This window comes from Poecilia mexicana, unplaced genomic scaffold (assembly GCF_051168715.1).
Source record: "Poecilia mexicana isolate PSO_F unplaced genomic scaffold, ASM5116871v1 scaffold_13, whole genome shotgun sequence".
Taxonomy (NCBI): domain Eukaryota; kingdom Metazoa; phylum Chordata; class Actinopteri; order Cyprinodontiformes; family Poeciliidae; genus Poecilia; species Poecilia mexicana.
This window is the reverse complement of record NW_028263382.1, coordinates 4,470,970-4,495,775: the sequence shown is the minus strand read 5'-3', so window position 1 is coordinate 4,495,775 and position 24,806 is coordinate 4,470,970. Positions and strand designations below refer to the sequence as shown.

Here is a 24,806-nt window from a genome sequence, read left to right as displayed (position 1 = left end):
ACAGACAAACAGCCCTGCTTACAGCGGCCCAGGGTCTGAGCAGCAACACCCACTGTGGCCAACTGCATTTTATAGTCGCTGGCTGTAAAGAAACAGGGTAAAACAAAATACATACACACAAAGTTTGACAAACTAACTAACTAAATCCTCAGAATAATATATATTGCCAAATACTATTAATTTTAAGCATCTCTAAAACACATTTTTATCAATATAAATATAAATCCAACATTAAATTTATAAAATGCCTAGCTCTACTGCTCCCCCTCTTCCATCTGCTTTGGTCTCTTCTGGAACCTTTAAAAGGTGCTCAGGCCCCCAGGGAATCTTTTAGCCTGAACACCCTGCAGAGGAAGAGAGAGGTAAGCCACACCACACAAAGCCTTCAAACAATCACAATACTTATATTATCCTTTTGTTTGTATTTTACCAGGACACCATCAGTTCCAGCTGAGATGCAACTGAATAAAACACACAATCAATAAAACATTTCAATCTGTTTGTATCCGTTTCATTTCATTCTTTTATCATTTAACACATTTCAAGTGTTGTGCCACCAAGTAATGAAGACCTTCATAACGGGGACATTTTAAAAGTTTGTTAGAAATTTTCATGGCGTTAGGATGGAAACGTCTGTTGAGATGCAGATGTTTCGCTCCAGCAGAACTCCCCGGTCTAACACTGACCCTCACTTTGAGCCAAATGCATTAACAAGACTCAGACCTGAGAGAACAGAGGTCAATATGACATATTCAGACGTACCAGTGGATAAAAACAGGCTTTTAGGTCGCTAAACATTTTGTAGAAACTCTTCTGCTGGGTGATGACATCACACCTGTTCAGGCATGTTAACGCATAGCTCTGCTGGTTCTGTTGGTGAAAAGGTTCTGAGTTTGATGCTTGTTGGTCTTTGCTAACTTTGGTAGCTGAGGAAATGCTTTTAACACTGAAATCTGTTTTTTCATCGATCAGAGGTCCTCGGTGTTTGGGGTTGTGGGATTCTGATTAGACCTTTTTTTGTGTATTTTTAAAATTCAAAGGTATATATTGAAATCATATTAACATACACATATGCAAATCTTAACTTTGCTTGACTTTGACGAGTAAAGTTTAATGTTAATTCATATTTCTTTTACATAATTTTATTTATTTATTTCATCACAACTAAACTAACATGTAACCACAAAACTATTTGTGTGAACAGGTCATAACGACATGAGAATAATGCTAAACTACGTCAATTAAACTAATCTGACAAAAAAATCTATTTCTATTTTATTTTGACTATTATGCTAATTTATACTAGAAATAAATAAAATAAGACAACAAGTCCATGTTTAGTTGTGTAATCAGATTCTGTAGATGTCAAAAGTTTAGGATCAAAGTCTAATTTAGAGATCTGGTTTTAAACTTTTAAAGATCAAAACAATTTTCTGCTAGATTAGATAATGACCTACAAGCTTTCCAAATGTATTTGTTTATAAAAATAAAAATAAACTATAGATTTATGTTAAATTTATGGGAAACATTAACATTGGTGTTTACTAAAATTATTTACGTTTGCATATTCAGTCCCAATATGGCGGACATGTTAGCGTCTCGCTGATGCCCTGTGTGGGCGGGACTTCCGTGTGTTCTATTCCGCGATTGGCGGGTCCAGCCTCTGACCCCAGTGCGCAGACTCGTGCTTCTCTCCGGTACAATGGCGGCAGTTGGAGCGCCGTCCTTCGTGTTTCCTCGGGTTTTTGTCCACGGAGCAGCAGCGGGAGAGTTAATAAAGCTGTAAGACAGAAACGACAGCAGTTGGTGAACTCTGGAAAGAAGAGAAACGGTTTGAGGCTCAGCTGGAACTGCTCAGTAACTGTTGAAGGAAAGTTTGGAGAGAGAAAAGCTAGCAGAGATGTGGAGACAGCAGGTCAAACAGCGACTGGATGCAGCAGAGGAGCAGAGACACGAAATACTGGATGCTGCTTTCAGCCCCGAACATCGGCTGCACACATCAGGTTTGGAGATTTACCTTCTTCATCGGGGATGGGAGCTGCAGGCCGGGAGCCGCTTCCAGGAGCTGCTGGGTTCTCCAGGAGAACATGTTGGTAGCTCCGCTTCTGGGGCTTCAGGTTTTTATGTGGCGCTGGAATTTAGCTTCTCCTATAGACCGTGTATTACGGTAAGGTTGCTTCAGAGATTTGCGCCTTTTATGAAAATCCTGTTTAGCAGAAATAGAGATGCTTACTTTGCATGAGATCCTGAGGGAACTGGATGTTTTAACTACAATTATATAAAAATGTAGATATTTATATCATAATGTTTTTCTGCATCTGCGTTTCTGTTAAATTTTTATAATAGATTATTCTATTGATAATTATTACCAATTATTCAGCCATAAAATGATCAGGTAGTGAGTAACATAAATACATGAAAAAATAACATTTAAGTAAACAACCATTTAATTCCTTCTAAAACATTTTATAAACATTTTACTGTTTTAAATACAACTAGGTCATATCAAACCTCCATTTCAGCTTCCAGTCAGTGATTAAATTATCACCACCGGCTGGTAACCAGTTACTAGTTACAGTTAAGTCCATTAACTTTACTGGAGTTAAAGTTAATTAACTTTAACTCCAGTAAAGTTAAAGTTTACTGGATAAATACTGAATAAACACATGACCTACAGTGATTAGTAGTTTCATAAGTTTTATGTTGAAGAAATTTGTTTCCTCTAAATGGACTTACTTTGTCATCTAATGAAATGTTATTCATAGACTACATCCAGACGTCTCTCTGCAGATCCTGTCGTTTCTCTCCTGTTCGCTGCACTGGCTCTGATTTTAGGATTCGTTTTAAAGTTCTTGTGCTGACATGCGGAGCGTTTGGCCAGGCTCCTGATCACCTTTGTCAACTTTTAACTAAATATTCTGCTGCTCGTTCTCAGTCTGAATCTTTTATTTGCTCCAGGAACGGTTGAAACCTAAAGCGGCCGTTCAGTCGAGGCTGTGGAGCCGTTGGCCTTGCAGCTCCGTTTTTCTGACTCTGTTTTTAAAAAGCAACTAAAACATTTTTACTTTCCCAGGTTTTTATCTCTTGATTTTGTTGTGTTTCTTCTGGTGGTTTTGTGTTTTGTAGGGTTTTAAGGTTGATTTTTATTGTACAGTGCTTTGTGATTTTATGTCTGTGAAAAGTGCTTTATAAATAAACTTTACTTACTTTACGTAGTTTTCATCGTTTCAGAATCTGCTTATTATATTTTTAAAGGTGTTATTGGCCTTTATTTGATAATAAATTGACAGGAAAGATGTAATGAGAGAAGGAGAAGTCATAGGGCAAAGGTCACCAGGCTGGAAATCGAACCTGTGACAGCCGCGTTGAGGCCTCCATATGTGGGTTGTGCTGAACCGCTGCGCCACTGCAGCGCTCCGAAGTATAAGGCTTCTGTCAGTCTGATGACATAATTTTTTAAAAATCAGAGGAGCATTTTTCCAAAATACTTTCTGACTCTGCTGTAGTTTCTCGGACAGTTGTGTGTGTGACATGAAGCAACATTTGTTTGTTTTCAACAGAAGTAACTAAACTTTATCACTAGAGAAGTTTGGTCTGGTTTAACTTCAGACTCTATTCAGTGTTCATAAGCTTCTGGTTTCAGCTGCTCATCAATATGAAAAGATCTTCAAACTGATTTAATGTCAATAACTACTCATCAAATGTAGAGACGACTGTTCACATTCCTTAAAATAATTTTTGAACAGATAGTTTTATCCGTACGTTCTGCCATAAGTGGTCCTTCAGTATTTATGTTCCTCCACTCCTCCCATCATGGAAAAGGGTTTCACCTTTGACCCCGTTTCTCCTGAAATCTACAAACATCTCATTGTTTTGTTTACGTTAAAGATGAGACAATGTTCCCTCCGCGCCACAAAGCGGTCTGCCTGGTGACATCACACTGGGATGTAACCAGCGAATGGAGGAAACTCCTAGATAGGGCTGAAACGATTCCTCGAATGATTCGAGTACCTCGATTACTAAAATTCCTCGAGGAAAATTTTCCTGCCTCGAAGCTTCGTTAATTGATGTTTTATTAGTTAGCGCACCGTGTTCCGGCCGGGACTTCATTTGCGTTGCGCGGAGCTCTCACTTCCGCCTGAGTTGTTGACAAAAGCTAAGTCTCAGCGGCATAAAGTCCAATCTTCAAGATTGGCCCGTGGGGATTTTATTGATTGATGATAATGCCCGACTTTTTATCGTTTTTGGGGAACCAATAAGCATCCTTAAAATGACTGGGGAATGCCTGGAGTACGGCAGCATTTCTCCTCCGGGGCTGCTGGTTGAAAGCGAACGGCGGGAAGAGCGCTGAGGTGAGCGGATAGCCTGAACAGGGCGGGCGGCTGAGTAGCTGATGCTTACCGTGTAAATGTAGCTTTACCGACGAACCGCACAATAAATTTCATATCCCGGTCTGAAGAAACGGGTGGCGGAGCGCATCGTACATGGCTGGTAGATGAGTTTCTGAGTGTGACCAGTGAAGGTGTCGTAAATATCCCGTATTGCTTCCCCCGTGTTCGTCCCCCGGTCTAACGGTTCGTCAGTCCGCTGGTCTATTTCCTCCCCTCCATCTTACGTTCGTTCATTCGCCCTCTCCTCCCACTCCAGGCGGCATTTCCCGTATTTTCAAACCCAAAGCGTGACAGGTTAGGTGGCAAGGTGAGTTTAATTAATCTATTAAACTCACTGAAGATGAATACATAAACTAAAAGCTGGATTGTAGACATTTTTATAAGCATATTTGTGAGCCTGCCTCTTTGTTATTAAATTCAATATAATTTCAGATTTTTCTATAACTTTTCTTCTGGTTAACTTAGAAAGTGAGCTATTATTGTTACAGGTTAGTTTTCTAAACTACAGAAAAGCAACTGTTATGGATGCTCAAATGTGAAAAATTGGACTGATATTGATATCTGATAGTAACACCGGTATTATGCCAGATTTACCAATATTTCATTTCATAATTTTTTTTATCCGATTACTCGATTAATCGTAAGAATAATCGATAGATTACTCGATTACTAAAATATTCGTTTACAACAGCCCTACTCCTAGAGTTCAGTGTCTGGGCTGCACAGCAATATGGGATCCTCCTGCTTTGCTTTTCCTGCTGCTCTTTAAATCTTTGTCTCTCGTTTAAACAGGAAGTCTGGCAGGGAGATGCTGGAGTAGGGGATATGCAGCCATGTCTCAGTAACACAATGTGGTGGAAAGTCTTTATCAAAGACTGAGGTACTGTTTCAGTGATCAGAGTGATCTTTGTCTTTAAGGTGTTTTTTTTAAATATGTTTATTAGCTATTTTGAAAATGTATACAGAAAAAGGAACTACAACAGGGCAGAACGTGTACAGATATAGAAAACAAAAGCAAAAACAGGAGGCAGGTACATAAACTACAGCAATTATTTGAAAAAAGTAACCCATTTATATATAAACTTAAAGATATTCATAATTCAGGATCATATTACTGGCCTTTTCATTTGGAGACACTCCGGAACACGTTCCCATCTTTTTTAAGAGCCTTTTCATTTGGAGACACTCCGGAACACGTTCCCATCTTTTTTAAGAGTAAAAACTTTCCCATTCAGACAATATCTCAATCTCTCTAATACAATAACTTAAGAAATTAAGTTTTTCCAGTTGGATCGAAGGCTGTCAGGAAAGAAACTTTCATCTTCCTGACTCTCTGGCCAAACTGAGCAGGAACTGCACAGTGTGGAGTAACCAGGTGACTGGGTATGAGCCTGAGGAGACCCAGCGCTGGGCTAATGCTAACCGTTAGCTATTGCTAACAATTAGTTAACGATAACTGTTAGCTAATGCAAACTTAGCATTGCAGCACAGTTAACTACCAGAGCTTCCTTCTGTGAACTTCCTATACATATGGGGAGATATGCATACATTGTGTACATACTGCATTTCTTTATATCGGTTGCATTCTGACGTTCTAGAGTCAAAATGTCTCCCCCTGCTGGGTCCGTTGTTGCAGGTTAAATTCTCCACACTGTTTGTTTCTGGCTGTAGCTCAGCACAATCTGGACACAAATCTGCCACGTTTGACAATCAAGGATTGTTTTTCCATAATCATTTCCACTTATGCCTTAGCTGAAGATATTTATAAAAGTCCCAGTAGACAATGTTTTGTTTTTAAGTCCTCAAATGTCTTGAATTTTCTGTTTCTCCATAGATCAGTGGCCCGGCATCCTGCATGTTTTACTCTCTCCCTGGTGGTAGAAACACCCTTCTCAGCAGGTCATTGGATCCAGGTGAGTTAAACCAGGGAGAAAACTAACCCAAACACCTGGGAGACCCGGGTTCAGTTCTGGCCTGGGGCGACCGCATTTCTTTTTTTTCTTTTTTTTGGTCAAGTGTTTACTCTTGGGCTCAGAATGTTGTCAGTCACGTGGCTCCGGTAGTTTAGTGGCTATTTCAGCCAATGAATCTGGAACGGCTAAAAGTGTCATTTGGCAGTTCTTTAGTCAACATGGCTCCTGTAGTCTGGTGATTATTTTCATTTTCATTTAGTTTATAGAGGAGCATGACGTGGTGCTTTTCAATGTCAAAAACTACTTGCTATGAGGTCATAAGCACTATGACCCTTGTTGGTTTATCTACTGCAGCGCCTTGCCAGCGACTGTGGTACGATTCCCACAGGCTGCTAGCGCCTTTTCTATCTTTTTTGCTTAGAACTGACATAAGACCATACATCTGACATAATGAGGCGTTTAGACATCTTGCTATGATTTTGAATGGGATTTTTGGCTCTATTTAATAACTTCCTTTAGGAAGCATTAGCAGATGATTCTTTATGTCAGAATATAATGGAGACATTTATGAAAACAGTAACATTTATTTAACATGATAAAAAAACAAACATGATTAAGAACAATATATGGAAACCCTACACCAAACCAATAAACACACTGCACACTGAACTTGAAAACCAAACAAACAAATAAATACACTGCACACTGCAATCCAATAAAAAAAGCAAAGAAACAAAAATATTTTATTAAAATCCGATAACGTGCAACACTTAAACTCTAAACCTTCTTTAAAAATTCACTTTTTCTTTCTTCTCACGTTTCAAGACCGCAACGTGAGTGGCAGCGGGCTATTCCTCCTCGATCTCACTTGAGCTGGGAAAAAACAACCTTAGTGTGAGTGTTGACCTGCCTTTGGAGGATGGGGTGGCCTTGGAGGATAGGGTGGCCTTGGAGGATGGGGTGGCCTTGGAGGATGGGGTGGCTTTGGAGGATGGGGTGGCCTTGGAGGAAGGGGTGGCCTTGGAGGATGGGGTGGCTTTGGAGGATGGGGTGGCCTTGGAGGATGGGGTGGCTTTGTAGGATGGGGTGGCTTTGGAGGATGGGGTGGCCTTGGAGGATGGGGTGGCCTTGGAGGATGGGGTGGCTTTGGAGGATGGGGTGGCTTTGGAGGATGGGGTGGCTTTGGAGGATGGGGTGGCCTTGGAGGATGAGGTGGCTTTGTAGGATGAGGTGGCTTTGTAGGATGGGGTGGCCTTGGAGGATGGGGTGGCCTTGGACTCCTCTTTGGAGGGTCCGTAATCCTCTGCTGCCTCCTGGGTTCCCTGGGAGGACTCAGTCGATTCAGTGCTGGGCTGAGAGGTCTCCCTGGAATCCGTAACATAGGAGCACTCGGATATTACTGAGCTCTCAGTAACATAAGAGGACTGAGTAGCCCCCGAGGACTCGCTGGGAAGTGAGAGTAGAGTTTCCTCCGAGGAACTCTTCTCCCATTCCTTTCTCTGAAATATGTTTATTACATCTGATTCTTTCCATATGTGAGCATTAGGGTGTGCAAACTGGCAGCCATTTGGCAGCAGCTAAAAAAAGCAGCTTTTTTAGCTGCTGCCAAATGGCTGCAACACAGGTAAGTGACACAGGTAAGTCGAGGAGAGATTAAAACCCAGACTTTTCGTCTTCTTGGGACGGGGCTTTCCATGTGACATCCGGATTTGTCACAAGACCAAATTGTTTACGGATTTCCACCAATTGTGCTGCCGTCTTATCAATGGCGTAGTATTTATCCACTGTACTTAGGTCGTGGCACATCGTGTTGCTAATCTCCTTCCTCCCAGCCGGTGAAAGATGATCTCGGGCCTTGGAAAATAGAGGAACATTTTCAACATTTCATTGTTACGTTCTCTTTTGAAAATAAAAAATGTTAGATAATTACTTACATATGTTGCAATAGATGTTCGGAAATCTGTAAATGTCGGGGCGCCAGGCAACCCTATCCCCGACCAGGCCTTCTGCAGTGCTACGAGGATGTTCTTGAGCTTTGTGTGGTTCTCATTGAACACGACTAATTCTGTAGATGGGTTCACTGAGCACGTATTTTCAGCATGTATTTTCTGACATTTCTCTAACCACCCAAACTCCTCTTTGGTGAGGTAGACCTTGGCTGATCCTTGTCGCTGGCGTTGGTCCTTGCCTCTTCAACCTCAGCAATTGTCATATTATGAAGTACACCTGTCCTGTGTCTGTAGACACAATTACCACGCTTCTTGATGAGAAATTCCGGCCACCTTCTCTGGAAAAAATGGTATAAGTTAAATAAAAATACAGAAAAATTAGCTAAGATACATTAGAGAGGGACTTACTCGTATATCCTCTTTATGTTTAAGAGGATGCTCCAGTTCGCAATGATTTTTTTCCCATTCGCAAGAAAAGTCAAAAGCTGCATTATCCTGGCCATTTTTGATTTTCAACTTGTTTTTTACCCCCAGAGGAGCCTTTTAGGTGGTTCCCAATAGGACTTCATGTATTGCACTGCATAAAAAAGGATTAAGGTAAAGTAATTTTATTTATATAGCACAATTTGTCATTTTAGCAAGCAATGACGTTACTCACACATCGGCAGGGGAAACTGCTTGAATTGCTCCAAGACAGCGAGTGTGGTAGGTGTGGCTGGGGCAAGTTGAGTGGTGGTGGCGGCTTCTTGGTTCGATGGCAAGCCCTCGTTGTCAGGCTCCAGGGACAGCTCCTCTTCTGTGGGTGAGGGTGGGGCCATTTCGCAGCAGGACTTACTGCTGGAAAATGGCAGCCAGGGCCGAAGGAAAAGACAGGTAGATAATTCAATATGGGAATGAATTTTACATACCTGCTCCAACCGCTTCACGCGGTTTCTCATCTTTTTCAGGCCCGTGGGCTGGATTCTGAACTTTTTTCTAAAATCCTGAAGCTCTAACTGCAGCTTGTGGCAGTTTGAGCATGTTGTGGTCGGAGAGTTGGACCAAGCACCTTCCTCCATATCTTGCACTTCTGGCTCAACGTCCATGTTGGACATCATGGGGGGATTTGGATCCTTGGCCCGGAGTTCCCTGAACTGGTTGATGGTGAGCTGCTTCTTAACATCCTTCAGATGCTCCTGGATCTGTGAAGGATCCAGCTCAGGGTGACCAGCCTGGACTTGGAGTAGGAACGCCCCTCAATCGGACAGGAGAGCCCCCGGATGTTAACCCGGCCTGATCCATAATTAATTAGGATCCTCCTCTCCTCCAGGTTTTTTACATAGTGCCTTGTCAGGAGATGTTTGCCCAAGTAACAATATTTAAAATCGCAAATTGGACATTCTGCCGAGGATTGTGGCGGAGCCATTTTATTAATGCTTGTTGTTTATCCTGTCAATAGACCCTTTTCACAGTGACGTCAGACAATGGCCGCCATAACTCAAACCTGGGTATCTTTACTTCCGGTGTGATTTTGCCTTGGGAACCAAGCTGAAAAATTCCCGCATTCTCATAATCTTAAGGATATAATAAAAGGTAAGTTTAATAATAACAGCATTTAAGTATTAGATAGCTGTTATTAATCATTGTAAATTCACCATTCTCTAACTGTGTATAAAATAAACAGCCTCCGATCGGAGAGTAAACCAGCTAGCAGCAGCTTTAGCCACATTTAGGAAAAAATATACTCTCTGTCAGCGCTGTAACATTTAGAGATTCACTTTCTGTATTTTATAAAACAGCGTTTACGTGTTAGATAACCGTTATTAGTCATTGTCAATTTACCATTCTCCAACCAGCCTCCGATCATGAGTAAACCAGCTAGCAGCAGCTTTAGCCACAGTTAGGAAACATATACACCGCCGCCTGTCAGTGATGTAACGTTTAGAGGTTCATTTTCTGTATTAATGGAAAATAAAGGACATAAAAATAACTTTAATCTGATTACTGGATTTGAAATACGAGCTCGTTAGATTATTCGTTACTGGAAAAAGTGGTCCGATTAGAGGAAGGCATTACAAAGCAGCGGCGGCACCGGACATCTCTGCTTATAACAAACAAACCCCTATTTTATGGGATGAGTGGCAACTCCAGTCTATAATTTAAGAATCTGATCAAGATTAGAGCCTAAAACGTTATAGTTCAAAAACAGTAAAAAGTTCTGGTTAAGGAACAGTTATGTCACGTAGTTAGCTAGCTAACAAAATTCACTAATGCTAAGCTAACGGTTACGCAAAACAAAAATACCTACCTTCATAGTCAAACAGGTTTTGTTCGGTGAAGAATTTCTAGCCTTTGTCTAATTTAGATTTTGTTGTCAGAGAAAATTGGTTTGCAAATCGTGATCTATCTTCAAATCTTATTTTAGGCAAATGTTTTAGAGACTAAACTCCATGCTCCGGTGTTCTGTCTGATCAACATATGCTGTCAGATATATACATATATCTAAATCTCTCTTTCTATATATATGTCTCTATATAGATATATATGTGTCCATTTTACATATATATATATATGAAATAGACAACTTTATCGTTACTTACTATGCACACCGGAACTAAGGATACACAGCTTCGAACCAAAACGGAGGTTGTGTGACGTCATGTGAAAAGGGTCTATGAAAAATAAAAGAATTTTAATTGTCATCAAAAGACAAACAGTAGGTATTGGTTAAGTATCACAGTTAAATAAAACGAAAAACTAAAGGGTAAGTATCCGACATAGAACCGTATGAAAGCACGTGTTTGGTCCGGGGTAGCTTGCTACCACGTGTGCTGCTAGCTAGCTAGCCAGCGCACGCGGTAGCAAGCTACCCTGGAGCGAACACGTGCTTTCAGACGGTTAAAAATTCCAAGGTTTGTGCTTTCAAAGTTACATTAACTGAGCCATTACATGGTAAAGTTGCTTATTAAACCCGTTTCTATTCTAAACATCCATTACATTACATTAAATAAAAACTTACTGTGCACTAAGCTGCTGTCTCTTGCTGCTCGACTGAAGCAGGGAGCTGTCAAAATATGGATGTTAATTTTAAAGCATCGGAACAGATTTACAGAAAATCAGAAACGATTCTTCTCCAGATCGCGCTTTGAAAGCCAGGTGGTGAGTACATCCACACAGGCCGAGTTATCCTCCCTCCCCCGGCTGGGTTAACGATGCTAACAGTCGGTGATGCTTTGAAACGGGTTTCTCGACTGGAAACAAGCAGCAGAACGAATGAAAGAGCAAGAAAACAGCGAAAGTCACAGAAAAGTAACGCGACTGCTCTGCTCGCTCAGTGCAAAGTTAAAAACGTAGAACTAGCTTTAGCCTCAGCTAGCAGCGGCGGGAGGAACCGTCCTGATCATATGGCGAAGGCCGAAGGTCATCAGTGAATTATAGTTTTGACCAGGTTTGGCTGTGGGAGGGGAAAACTGACCTGACTATCTGAGCTTGGTCAGGAAATAAACCTGATAATTAGAGGGAAAGATGCGGTTCATAAAAATTGATAGAGGGAGAGAAACAGATAAAGATAGAAATGAAGAAGAATAAATAAATACGGTACATAGAGGATGGATAGAGAACTTTGTCAAGTTTTTCTGCTTTAGGAATGTTTTATTGAATATGTAGACATGTTCAAGATGTTCAAATACTTTAATAACTCCTAAATATATTTAGCTTGTAGTAATGGTCTTTACATTGATTACAGTAATCAACCATTCTACATGTAACCGGGTTCTGCTTCCCTCCACTGTACCGGGCCGGCCCAAGTAACTCCTGAACTCTGCATTGTGTTGTTGTTTTTAAGGAGTTTCTGGGTAATCAGGCAGTTTAACTCCTGAATGAGAAACTTATCGGGTTCGAATCAGTGCAGCGGCTCATCTTCACTCAGCACTCTACGACAGAGCGCTACGTTAGCTTTTAACTTAGCATGAAGTGTTTTACAGTATTAAAGAAACTGAAAGTACAGAAATTGGTGCCAGGCACACATCTAGTAAATATTCATTACACTCTATTCGTCTTAGTTAATAAAAATGATGTTTCATGTGTTGCTAACACATTTCTATGCGGTGTGCTGAAGAATGCAGTTCACCTCTTGTGCAGCTTTCACAGACTGGCACTGAGTGCAGTGGCCAGCAGCATATTACCAGCCACACAGAGAGGGGGCGCTATTTCCCCATCGTCCTGATAAATAAAGCAGATGGGACTCTTTGACCTAAACACTGTTACAGGCAGACAGATCACAATTTTAAAAAGAAAGCAGCGGTGCACCGATTGCAATTTTCTGGCCAATTGCCGATCTTTCAAAAACCTGACTAGCTGATTTGCTTCTGTGTGTGTGTGTGTGCGTGTGCACGCACGTTTGTTTGTAATACCTTGTGGGGACGATTTTCCTGACATATACTACGTTGTGGGGACCAATTGCTCCTCATGGGGACCGGAGCCTGGTCCCCACAAGGGGAAACCCTGTTTTTGGGTCAGGGGTCAGAGTTAGGGCTAAGGTATGAATTGAGTTTTGGTTGGTTAGGGTTAGGAAAAGGGTAAAGTCAGGTTTAGGCTGTAGAAATGAATGGAAGTCAATGGAAAGTCCCCACAAAGATAGCAACACAAACGTGTGTGTGCGAGCATGAAATATATAGAAAAAGTCATTAACTTGGAGTGATTGTTGTGAACCGTGCAAATAGAGAGTTGATCTGGCAACATTCAGGAACAATCTGATTCCTCTGAACAATTCTTTACTACGGATCATAGTAAAGAGCCGGTTCTCGGTGAGAACTGTTCTTTGTCTTTTGTAAGGCTCTGTGCACACTGCAGTGGATATTATTATTCTATTTTATTAACAATATGTATTTATTTAATCATCAAATAAGCCTCCAGTTGAAGACTAGTGGTGCTGTGATGTGTGTTCCTGTCTGTTAGTTCTGCATATGTACAGTCTTGTGTTTACTGCTAATATGTTTTTGTTTATGACATCATCATCATATGATTCCTGCATTAATTGACACTTTTCAATTCATGTCTCTCTGTTGGCCTTCATTTCCACATTTTTTTCATTTGTTTCCTCCCTGTCTGCCTCACCTTTACGTGTTTGCTGTAGCTCAGCTTGGTGAGGTTCAGTCCATCAGTCACACTTTTCTTTGTGGGTCATGGAAAATTATACTGAATGTCATGGAGAGTCATGGAAAAGTCTTGGAATGTTTTTCTAAGTGCCAGTGGGAACCCTGTACCAGAAACTGAGCAATTTAAAATTGTAAGAGAAAAAAGTCAAGATGTCAGTAACAGAGCAACTCGGGCGACAGTGGCTCTGTGGGTGGAGTCGTCGTCTACCACATGTTGATGTGCCTCTGGGCAATGCACTTAACCCCAAACTGCCTATGGAAGTATTGGTGTATAAATGTTTGTGAGTGTGAATGAGAGAATGTGACTCTACTGTAAAGCTTTGAGTGGTCAAAATGACTGGAAAAACACTATGTAAGTTCAGTCCATTTACCGTCAGCAGCACAATTCTATAATGATTTGGAGGGAAACTGAGAATGATAAAATGACTTTCAAAAGGAAGGACTAAGAGACCAGGAAGAGCTGCTCTGCCTTCACAGGTTGTTAGGAAAGACTTTCAATACATGTTAAACATTTCTGGGTATGAAATTTAACAGAATTATTAAGAAACCACAATTGTTCATAATCTGTTTCTGTGTTCCCTGCAGATATTCTGCTGGTTAAAGAAGAACCGAGTCCTGATCTGGACCAGAACCACCCAGAGCCCGTCCACATGAAGGAGGAAGAGGAGGAACCCTGGAGCAGCCAGCAGGGGGAGCCGCTCAGTGTGAAGGAGGAGGCTGATGCCTCCAGGTCTCCAGTCATTGCTGTTCTCATAAAGAGTGAAGATGATGAAGAGGAACCTCTGATCTCTCATCTTCATCAAACAGAAGATGGAGAACTGCCAAGCAGCAGCTCAGCTCAGCAGAACCTGAAAGCAGAACCTGAGGGAGAGGAAGATGATGTGGAGCAGCCTGACTCGGGGTCTGAAACTGAAGACAGTGATGATGAGTGGAAGGAGAGCAGGACTCCTGAGTCAGGTGTCAACAGATCCCCGAGCTGCTCTGAATGTGGCCAGCAGTTTAACAACAAGCGCTCTCTTCAGAGTCACATGGCCGATCATTCAAGCTCAGCCAGTGAGGTCCAGCCACATCTGAAGCTGCATAGTTGTCCTGACTGCGGTAAATGTTTCAACAGGAAGGATTATCTCAACAAACACATGAAATGCCACACAGGAGAGAAACCCTACGGGTGTGATGTTTGTGAGCAAAGATTTAGAGTTAAGTCTAAATTAAATCGACACATGAAAATTCACACAGGAGAAAAACCATTTAGTTGTGAGGTTTGTGAACAAAAATTTAGAGTTAAATCAAGTTTAAACAGACATATCAGAGTTCACACAGGAGACAAACCTTTTAGCTGTGACTTTTGTGAGCGAAAATTTCGTAATAAATCAACTTTAAACAATCACATCAGAATTCATGCTGGAGAAAAAGCATTTATTTGTGATGTTTGCGAACAGAAGTTCAGGTTAAAATCAACTTTAAAAAGTCACATGAGAGTCCACACAGGAGACAAACCATTTATTTGTGATGTTTGTGGGCAAAGATTTATCGGAAAGTCTGCTTTAAACCGTCACATGGCAATCCACACAGGGGATAAACCGTTTGGTTGTGATGTCTGTGGGAAAAGATTCAGTGAAAATTCTCATTTAAACTGCCACATGAGAATCCACACAGGCGACAGACCGTTTAGTTGTGATGTTTGTGAGCAAAGATTTCGATTCAAGTCAAATCTAAACAGACACGTGAAAAGTCACACAGGAGAAAGACCTTTTGGATGTGAGGTTTGTGGACGAAGATTTTTTCAGAAGTCTGCTTTAAACGGTCACATGACAATCCACAGACGAGATAAACCATTTGGTTGTGATGTATGTAGTCGAAGATTTACTGCAAAACCTGCTTTAAGAAATCACATGAGGATCCACACTGGAGGAGAAACTGCTTAGGGAACAATAAATGCTTGTTCTGCCGTTCAAGAATGGGCTCTCTCTGGGTACTCCCACAGTCTAAAAAACATGGCTACCCAGCCGAATCGGTCTCTCTAAACTACCTTTGTGTGTGTCCGCACACTTTATGTTTGTTGTATAGACACCAATGGACAGACACGTGAAAAGCCACACAGGAGACAAACCATATAGTTGTGACATTTGTGAGCAAAGATTTTGATTCAAGTCCAATTTAACCAGACATGTACAAAGCCACACAGCAGACGAACAGGATTTATCGAGTGGTTTGCTTTAAATAGTCACATGGCAGTTCAAGACAAATCACATGTAGATACACAAAGGAAGAATTGTAAATTTTAAGACAATGCAGGAATGTTCACCCTTTATTAAACCAACAGAAATATCTTGTGATGCAGATTATTAATTGAGTTTAACTAAAGTTGATTGATCTCATTGATAGACTATCAGTTATTTGATGAGTGGCGATTTTCTTAAAATCCTGAGTTTAGGCTTAAAGAGGTTGGACTGTCCTTCCTTCCACTATATATTTTCATAAAATACTGAATTAAAAAACACTGACTGAATAAACAGAAAATGTTATTTCTCTCACATCATTAAATTTAGACATGTTCATAAAATATTACAGAACTGATCACGGGAGGAAATCCGTTTCACTATTGGGGGAAAATTCTTTGAGAGCAGCTTTGGGGGGTCGGCAAAGCTACAGTGAAATGTAACGTAAAATATGGCTTAAAACGTTTTTAATGTGTTCAGGCTGTAAGTGGTGACGCTAAACATGTTTTGTCAGTAAACTATTGAGATCCATAAAAGTCAAACTAAAACTTAAATGTTTAGATGAGCTTGTTTCAGAGTCACTGATATAACTTGTTACACCTTTATGAAAATTTAAAGCTACAAATAAAAACAAGTTTTAATGAGTGACTCCACTTACAAATACAAATTATTTACTTAATCTGTAAGTGGGTAGAAATAATGAATATCTTGGAAATAAAGAGCTCAAAGCACCAGAGTTTTTTATAGAAAAATATCCAGATTTTTTGTGTCATTAGAGGCTCCATGTTGAGGATGGTAAGAAATAAAAACGTACTTTCTTTTTTTCTCTCTGCTCTCGGCTCCCACACACTGAGCTGTCAGCCACTCGCAGCGCTCAGCCCCTCCCTCCTGTTTCAAATTCTTCTCATTAACATAAGAGTTAGAGGTAAATATGATTGAGATATTTGCTACGTTCGACAAACAAGCTTAGGTCTATCAACGCAATGCAGCCAGTTTTGCTAGTTTTGAGGCAGTTTATCATGATTCAGCCAAAGTAATGAAATGACAAACTACAGTCTGATTTCTGCTGTTGATGTGTTTGTTCCTATTGAGCAGTGAAAGGAAATAAAAGCTTTACATATCTTTTACTTACTGGATTGTTTTTCTGTTTGTGCTGCAGAGCCACAGCTGTCAGCTAGCTGTCAGTGTTGCTCCGCCCACACATCGGACTGAACCATTGTTCTAATAATGGGGGGTTGGGGTCCAAAAAATAAATGTTTATTTTTTTCTTTGATGAATGGCAGATTCATTACTTTCTTTGTTTCTTTCATATTGATATTGTTACCCTCAAGATTTACGCCCATGGTGCTGATTAGAAAAATTAAATTTTAATCCCCCATTAGGAAGAGGACTGCAGGTAATGAAGTGGACAGAAACTGATGTAGCACTCCACTGCAAGATCAGTCTGGTGTCAAAGGTCAGTGCTGGGGCGCCACCAGGAATCTTGGGCCCCCTGACCAACTGCTGTTACAGGTTCTTGAGTCTATCTGACCTATAAGGCCTGTAATTGCCTTGCTTTGTTTGGTCCAATACTGATACCAGCACAATATTTACTGCTCATGAATTTAACATCCAACAGTCCACATCAGGTATGCAAGTAGGTTGTTTACATTTTTCTATTAGTTTTAGATACTGAAATGTCTCTACCAACAAGCAACCATCAAAAGCAACATGCAAAATACACATAAAACAATCCAGACTTCTCAAAATGTTATGTAGTTGCATTTTATTCAAGCTGCAGTACATAACTTTAATAAAAATATGTTTTCTCCATATTTGTTAAAGCTGTCACCATGTTGTAGCAGTTTGTTATGAGACAGATAATCTGTGAAAACAATCAATCTCCTCCATCTGCTTCCTGAATTACTATTACTGGTTAAAGTAATGAACCGTTCTGACCAAAACAACCAATCAGAACCAGGAGGAGGGTCTTAGCGCTGTCAATCATCCTCATTCACTCACTGCTAAATGTGCTAATGGGGGAGAAACAACTTATTACAAGAAACTGTTTATCTGCCATCATTGGTAGCTATGCTAACTGAACTGAGCATTTACAACAGGCTATGCTAGTGGCAGAATAGCACAGAGCAAGGGGAGGAAGGATGAGCAGCAACATGAGATTGTGATTGACAGCACTAAAACTCTCCTGCCTCTGATTGGTTGTTTCTAGCACTGAGAGAAAGCAGAGGAAATAGATTTTCACAGATTACCTCTCATACCAAACTGTCACAACATAATGACAGTTTTAAAGTATATTTATGTAAAAGTGACATACTGCAGCTTTAATTTCCCTCAGGAGAGAACAGGTCAGGAGGGACGTGGGTTAGAGCTGCTGCTGACTGACTCGTCTGTTAAGTGGTAAAAGGTACAAGGGACAAGTTAAATATATGAATATGTTGGTAAATGATTTCCTTCATTCATTTAATGTTATCACCACCTGGTTCTACACCACCCGGTTCTACATTCCTTCACTTAGAGACTTTAATCTGCTGCTAGTTTATAAATCATTGAATGGATTAAAGACCTGCTGCTGGATCAACCTGCTGGTTCTGGTTCTGTATCAGAACCAGAACCAAACATGGAGAAGCAGCTTTCAGCTTCTATGCACCACAGATCTGGAGCAAACTTCCAGAAAACTGAAAAACAGTAGAAACCCTGAGTTCCTTTAAACCCAGACTGAAACCAGTTGCTATGGAAACATAATCAACCAAACATCAATCAATAACCTGATGTGCAGAATGTTGACTGTTTCTGTGACTTTGTATTTTTTGATGTAAAGGTCTTTGATTGATTGGTTGATTGATTGATTGGTTGAGCCTCTGCCGCCACAACTTCCTTCTCTGTAACCATAAACAGGGATGCAGGAAAACTGAGTGATGTTTCCTATTTTTGCTGAAATATGGCCTCTGAAGGTTCATATAACTAAAAAAATGAAGATAAATAAATGAGAGCTTTGCAATGGGAGTTAATGTGACTGTCGGTCTGCAACACTGGAGGTTTCAGCATCTCTCCGTTTACTTCCACTAACTTTTATAGAAACAAACTGAGATGTCTGTGAATGGCCTGCAGCAAATACTGACATGAAGCAACCTTCGGGTTGGATCAGGCAGAGTCCCAAGCGTTCACATGCACCTGCAACTGAAAGCTACAAGAACAAAGAGTGGACAAACTGAATGGCTGGTTCAAGGGACCAACTGGAGGTGAAGACCAACCAGTGGTCCTCACTTTGTGAAAAACACTGACATTGTTTGAAAAAGATTTTCTTCCAGCTTAACGTTTTCCCTCAAAGGTCATGTTTAGTTGCAGCAGCACTGATAATGTTTTTGCTTATGAAACATTTGTGAATTTAATAATCTGTTTGTAATCTGCAGCAGAGCAATTTTTACAAACTTATCTGTGTAATCTGGTAAAAAGAGGATCTGAAGCTGTACCCAAGGTCACAGAACATTTGAAACAAGAATAAGAGAAAGAAAAGACAAACGGCAGTCAGAGTTCGCCCTGCGCCGCAGATGGTGCGTCTGGAAACCGGATCGGATCCTGGCACCGAGGAAACTGCGCCGAGGGGGAAGAACGACGTTCCCGGTGAAATCTGGAATTTGGTTTTCTTCTGCAGATTTTTGGTGGCACCACTATTTCTTTCCCATCATTTTTGGGACTTTGTCATTTTGGAATGAAACGGGGGAATATTGCAGACTGATATCAGACATTATTCTGATTGAAACGGACTGAAATGTTTGGACATTTATTTCTGCTGACACAAACTGAGTGATTTAAACACAACCTTATTATTTTTGAGGAATATTTGGTTACTGATCTGTTTATCAGAATAACTATTATTATTTCTTAGTATTATGGTTTTTGAATAAATCAGTTTCTAAAAATCAACAAAAGTTGAATATTTTATTTTCTAATTAAACCAGTTGGTGTAACATATTTTACCTGATTCCTGAGACAGAAGCCTCTTGATGAAATTAGTTCTGCTTTAAGTCGAGCTGAATTTTACACTGTGAACGACGACGCAGATTTTCTGCTCTGTTTATAACTGTAGTCTGCCTGCAGTTTTAGAGACGGCAGAGGAGGAAGTGAAGGAGGCCGTCCAGTCCGTGTTGGTCACTCTCCAGATATTGAACCAACATGGACAGTCACCTCGTTTGGCTCTTCTCACATTTCTGAGGAGGAGGGTTGTTTGCAGTGCGGGTAATATCCGGTAGGTGTCTTAGCATCGAACTGGCGCTTTACAAATGTTACATGCAAACACTGGCAATTGGGTCAAATTTAAAACCTCAACACAGTCCACTCCTCCAGGAAGCAATCATCTCTCAACAGCTGAGAGCCCAGAGTCTCTGGACGCAGCAAAGTGTTCAAGGTCGAAAGGGCAAAACTGTGAAACTAAGTGGTTTTGTGACGGCTGCGTCAGAACGTGCACTTAGTTCTCATTCAGTCACTTTCTGACTAACATGGTGGTCTGCTGAGGGTCATTGTCCATCTGGAAGACCCATCTGTATTTGACCTTTAACCTCGTGGTTAGAAAATTCTCCATATGTCAGAAGCTTAAAGAGCCAAACCTTCACCAGGTTGTTTAAAGGAACACTAATCTGAGTGAATATAAACGTTTGTTACTGAAATACAGAAATCTTTTTATTAATTGTCTCTTTTTTTTCCTGATATTTATGGAAGCCCATTTCCGCCACTCTGTTAAAAAAATAAAAAATAATGATCTCATTATAATGAGATACATCGGCTCAGGACGTTTAGGGACTGTGGAGGTCCATCTGCACCGTTTGACTTTACCGTCGGTCGCGCCTGCCGCCAGCAAGCATCCAGCTAAATGTAGCTGTTTACAACGGTAAGAAATGTGGTTTTGTTCATTTAAGTCTGTAATATAAGCTAGAATAAAGTAATCAATGTGGCATCCTGACCACGGCAGCTAATCTTGAAGATAGCTTAAGAAGATGGATATCTTTGAAGCTAACGTTTTCTGTTTCTTTACTTCGTCAGTCCACAACTGACTTTCCAGTAACTGTAGTTAATATCTGAGGATTACGTGGTACTTTTATTATGACACATGTTCAGTTTACCACAAGGTCGTGGTGTAATAACTGGTGAGTAGTTCGTAGATGCTGCATCTCGCTCCCAAACCAAAACGAAACTTCTGAGCCGATGTGTTTTTAAAAGTTAAACTAAAATATGTCATGTACTCTCTCTCTTTTATTATTATTATTATTATTATTAAATTCTAAATCATTTAAGTAACTAAACCACAAGCAAAGAAATTTAAATATATTTTGTCTGTCTGCAAATCTATTTTATTGATTTAATCAGTAAGTTCAAATAACAACCAATCCAACATGTTCTTGCTCAGTGTGTTTCAGAAGGACAGAAGCCTGGACAGCGAGGAGCAGCTGGAGCCTTTTCTGATCACACAGGAGGTCTTAGGTCCCGTTCTCTACTGAATGACCTCTGTTCTCCACACGGCTTCATTTTCAGTGTTTTTCCTTTTCTACTGCTAAAGACAATGTCAATATAGAACGGTACAGTTCTTTATTACCAACAAATGTTTTCTTATCTTTTCTGTGAACTTAAAGAAGTTTCTCAAGATGAGTCCATTTTAAAGTAAAACCTCTGCATATGCACATATTTGTGTAATTATACAAATAACTGTGGTTTATAGTTATTATAAAACAAAAGTTTTAAATTTAAAAAAAGAAATATATTAGTGAAAAAATGTATTTGTAACATTGAAATAGTTTGAGTTTATCCTTAGTAAAATATTTGACAAAAAAACATGGTGCTGAAAGGCATTATGAATGTCCCAGCTGGGGGCTTTCTGCATGGAGAGAGACCACCTGAGAACCCACCATGCATCCCGGTGCATGGTGGGTTCTCTCCTGGTACTCCATTTTCCTCCCACAGTCCAAAAACATGACTGTCAGGTTAATTGGTCTTTCTAAATTCTCCCTAAGTGTGTGTGTGTGTGTGTGTGTGTGTGCATGGTTGATTGTCCTGTCTGTCTCTGTGTTGCCCTGCGACAGACTGGCGACCTGTTCAGGTGACCCCGCCTCTCGTTTTCTGTAGATAGACACCAGACCCCTCCTGACCCTACTAGGGATAAGGGTGTTAGAAATGCATTGATGGATGGCATTATGAATGACTATATTATTATTAGTTTTCCAGGTAAAATTATAATTTGTAGTATGACTTGCTTTACATTTTATTGGAAACATCTGATGATGGTCTTGTGTATCTTCTCTTCCAGTGTAAGATCACAGAATGGATGACCTGAGTGATTTCCTGAAACAAAGGAATATTCCAGAGGAAACTATCGAGACCATGCTGAGAGAGAAGGTATAGCTGAAAACAATCAGTATTTCAAAAACTACAGTTTTTTTAAAGCCTGTTATCTAATTTAATTTAAATAATGTGCATGCAATTCTAGTTCCATTTTTGTGGTTTTAAAGAAATATTTTTTATTGTCCTTGTTTAGATTGATACCAACGTCATCCAGCTCATGACAGATGAAGAGTTAAAGAATTATTTGCCATCATATGGAGACCGCATAGCCCTGTTAGGATACTGTAAAAGAAAGGAAAATGGCCCCCAAACAGTCGCAAATCAAAACTGTTTGAGCGCCTGAAATCAAAGCTGGGTGAAAGAAGAACTGCTCATGAAGATGGCTGTGGTATGGAAAAAGAAGAGCAAGCTGAAACAACTGTAAAGAAGAATGCTCTGAAGTCAAAGAGAAAAATAGAAATAGGCTGGCTGCTTTATGATGAACAACAGGCTTTTAAACAAGTAAGAACAAGAAGAGGTGGTGGAACAAGGAAGGTCGATGAAAGGATGCTGAAAAATGTGAGATAATCCAGATGGCTCTTGGCCTTTTCTTTCCAAATGGGAAAAATAGAAAAGGGTCCATAACAGATTTTGAAATAGATTTGAAAGATTATCAGGAAGTGCCAATTGATGACAAAATCTCTGTTGGACAAATGTTTCATGTTACAAAACTGAGTATTGTCAGGTTTTACCTGACCACACGTAAAAAGAAGGCTAACCAGTCAGTCAGTCAAGATGAAGTTTTGTCTTCACCACTTTTTCAGGATCAAGACCGTTCTCTGAATCAGCCCTCCTCTTCATCTGCTGTAAATGTTGCAGCGACCAGCCAGTCTGCAATATCCACAGTAACTTCTGACTTCCTATTTGTTGGAAATATAACAAATCATGACAATATTAACTTTTCACTTCATTCTGCAGAGCTCAGGGAGGAGGGTTTGGATAGCAGTAACATAGTGTTTGCCTCTATCCCCTCAATTCTCATCATCTGTCAAGGCAGTGAAGAAGATACTGGTAGTTCACAGAGGTCAGGTACTTCCTGAGCTCATAGCAACTTCTGTGATGATGGACTTCTAGATAGAGACTTCAAAATCCAACTTGTCCTGCCAGATGGAACACCTGAGATGGGTTATGATGACGGAGGAGTCGTTAGAGACTGTCTTCTATGACCAGTGTACTACAGGAAACACTTAGAAAGGCCCTTTTCTGAGGCATGATTATGGACAGCAGCAGTGGGACAGTGTAGGCCGAATAATTGTCTTTGGATGGACAAGAGAGAAATATCTTCCTATGAAGATTGCACCTGTCATACTGGAGCAAGCAGCTCACAGGTAAAAAGTGAGGTGGTGGAGAATTTCCTTAAGTGCATGCCTGAATCTGAGCGTTTTGAGTTTCAGTCGTGGCAGTCAGACTTCAGCAGTGTTGACAAAGAGGAACTGATAGAGATTCTTGATAACCAGTTGCAGACGAATGCCCACTGCCAGCAATGTCAATGAAATCCTCCAGGAGTTGCACACAAAACACTTGTCCAAGAGCCTGCTTACGTTATTGAACAGTGGGCCAAAACACTCCGTATCACTGGGAACAGCTTCCAGGACCTTTCTTCATTGTATGAAAACTTGGAACCAAGTGCAAGAAAAGTTTTGAAGTCCATTGTCTTTCCTCAGGAAATGAATATTCATCAGAAGGATATTCAAAAGTATGTTAGCACGTATATCAGGAATGCAGATTTGCAGCATCTGTCCTTGTTTCTAAGGTTCTGCACAGGCTCAGACCTGTTCCTGGATAAGAACATTCTTATCGATTTCACAACGATTCAAGGGTTTCTCAGAAGATCGGTGTCCTTGAGCTGTCAGTCTATCATGACAGCTATCCAGATTTCAGTGCTGAAATGAACAAGGTTTTGGAGTCTAATGTATGGGTCATGGACATTAAAGTTTTGAAAGTGGTGGAGGTAGAGGGTGGAGCTACACAGTTGTGGAACTGCTAAAAGAAAAAAAAAGAGATTAAGGTGGGTATTTAAAGTAACAAGTTGTCTATCAAGATCAAAGTAGATGTTTTGAGGATTTTCCCCCAAATTTCCTTGACAGAGTTTAAAGTTTTAGAGGTAACATTTTACCTGGGTGATGTTAGCTTTCCCAAACTTTGTCCAGATGTAATTAGAAGGATCAGCTGTTTGTGATAGGTAAATGCTGGTTTGTGCAGCACAGCTGTTGGTTTGTTTAAAGGTAGGTTGTCAAAACTCAACAAGGCTTCTTAGCACTACTCTTCTTCAAAATATCAGTAATTTGGAATCTGTAGTGATTTTTGATGCAAAAAACAGAGTCAATACTTACTGGTAGGATTAAGTACAAAATGTTAAGTATTTGTAAGCCATGTTGTCATTTATGAATGACATTTGTACTTTTACATATTCAACGTTGAAGTTTTAAGTTATTTGAAATGTAATCAGTACAGAATTGACATTGTCCACATCATCACAAACATAGAAAATAAACATGGCAACTTAACTTGTTTTTCTTTTTTGCTCTCTCCCTGGTCATTTTTAGTCAAAAATGTGCAGCATTTAATGTAAGTTACTTAATTATTGTTGCCAAAGAAACATCTTGTTGTAAGTAGAGATTCTACCAGACATGCACAAGTTTTCAGATCTGCTAACCTTCAGGGGGGCAGTCAAAGCAAAGCCATGATGCCAGACAATAAACTGTAGCTGACTTTTGTTTTGCCATAGTTAACATGTTAATTGTTAGCTGACATAATGAATCAGAAGAGGTAAAGTGAAAATGACTGTAGGAAATGTTTCCAGCCAGAACAAACAAAAATAGGAACTGGT

At 40.3% G+C, this 24,806-nt stretch overlaps 1 protein-coding gene, 1 long non-coding RNA gene and 1 pseudogene across 3 annotated transcripts; 2 read left to right on the top strand and 1 right to left on the bottom strand.

The window, feature by feature from the left end:
* Nucleotides 1-1,742: 1,742 nt before the first annotated feature.
* LOC148155685 (uncharacterized) lies at nucleotides 1,743-2,099 on the bottom strand. The gene is made up of 2 exons (XR_015765013.1): nucleotides 2,018-2,099; nucleotides 1,743-1,780 (listed from the first exon to the last, which is right to left on the bottom strand). It is a non-coding gene; the product is annotated as an uncharacterized LOC148155685 (long non-coding RNA).
* On the top strand, nucleotides 1,776-16,884 carry LOC106911028 (uncharacterized). Its single transcript, XM_088011489.1, has 3 exons — nucleotides 1,776-2,003; nucleotides 6,226-6,304; nucleotides 13,974-16,884. The coding sequence occupies exons 1-3, from the start codon at nucleotides 1,932-1,934 to the stop codon at nucleotides 15,311-15,313; spliced, it is 1,491 nt and encodes a 496-aa protein (XP_087867615.1). The 5' UTR covers nucleotides 1,776-1,931; the 3' UTR covers nucleotides 15,314-16,884.
* Nucleotides 16,885-21,792: 4,908 nt separating this feature from the next.
* Nucleotides 21,793-24,084, top strand: LOC106911030 (uncharacterized; annotated as a pseudogene). Its single transcript, XR_001416498.2, has 3 exons — nucleotides 21,793-21,991; nucleotides 22,131-22,821; nucleotides 22,970-24,084. The product of XR_001416498.2 is annotated as an uncharacterized LOC106911030 (transcript).
* Nucleotides 24,085-24,806: the final 722 nt, after the last annotated feature.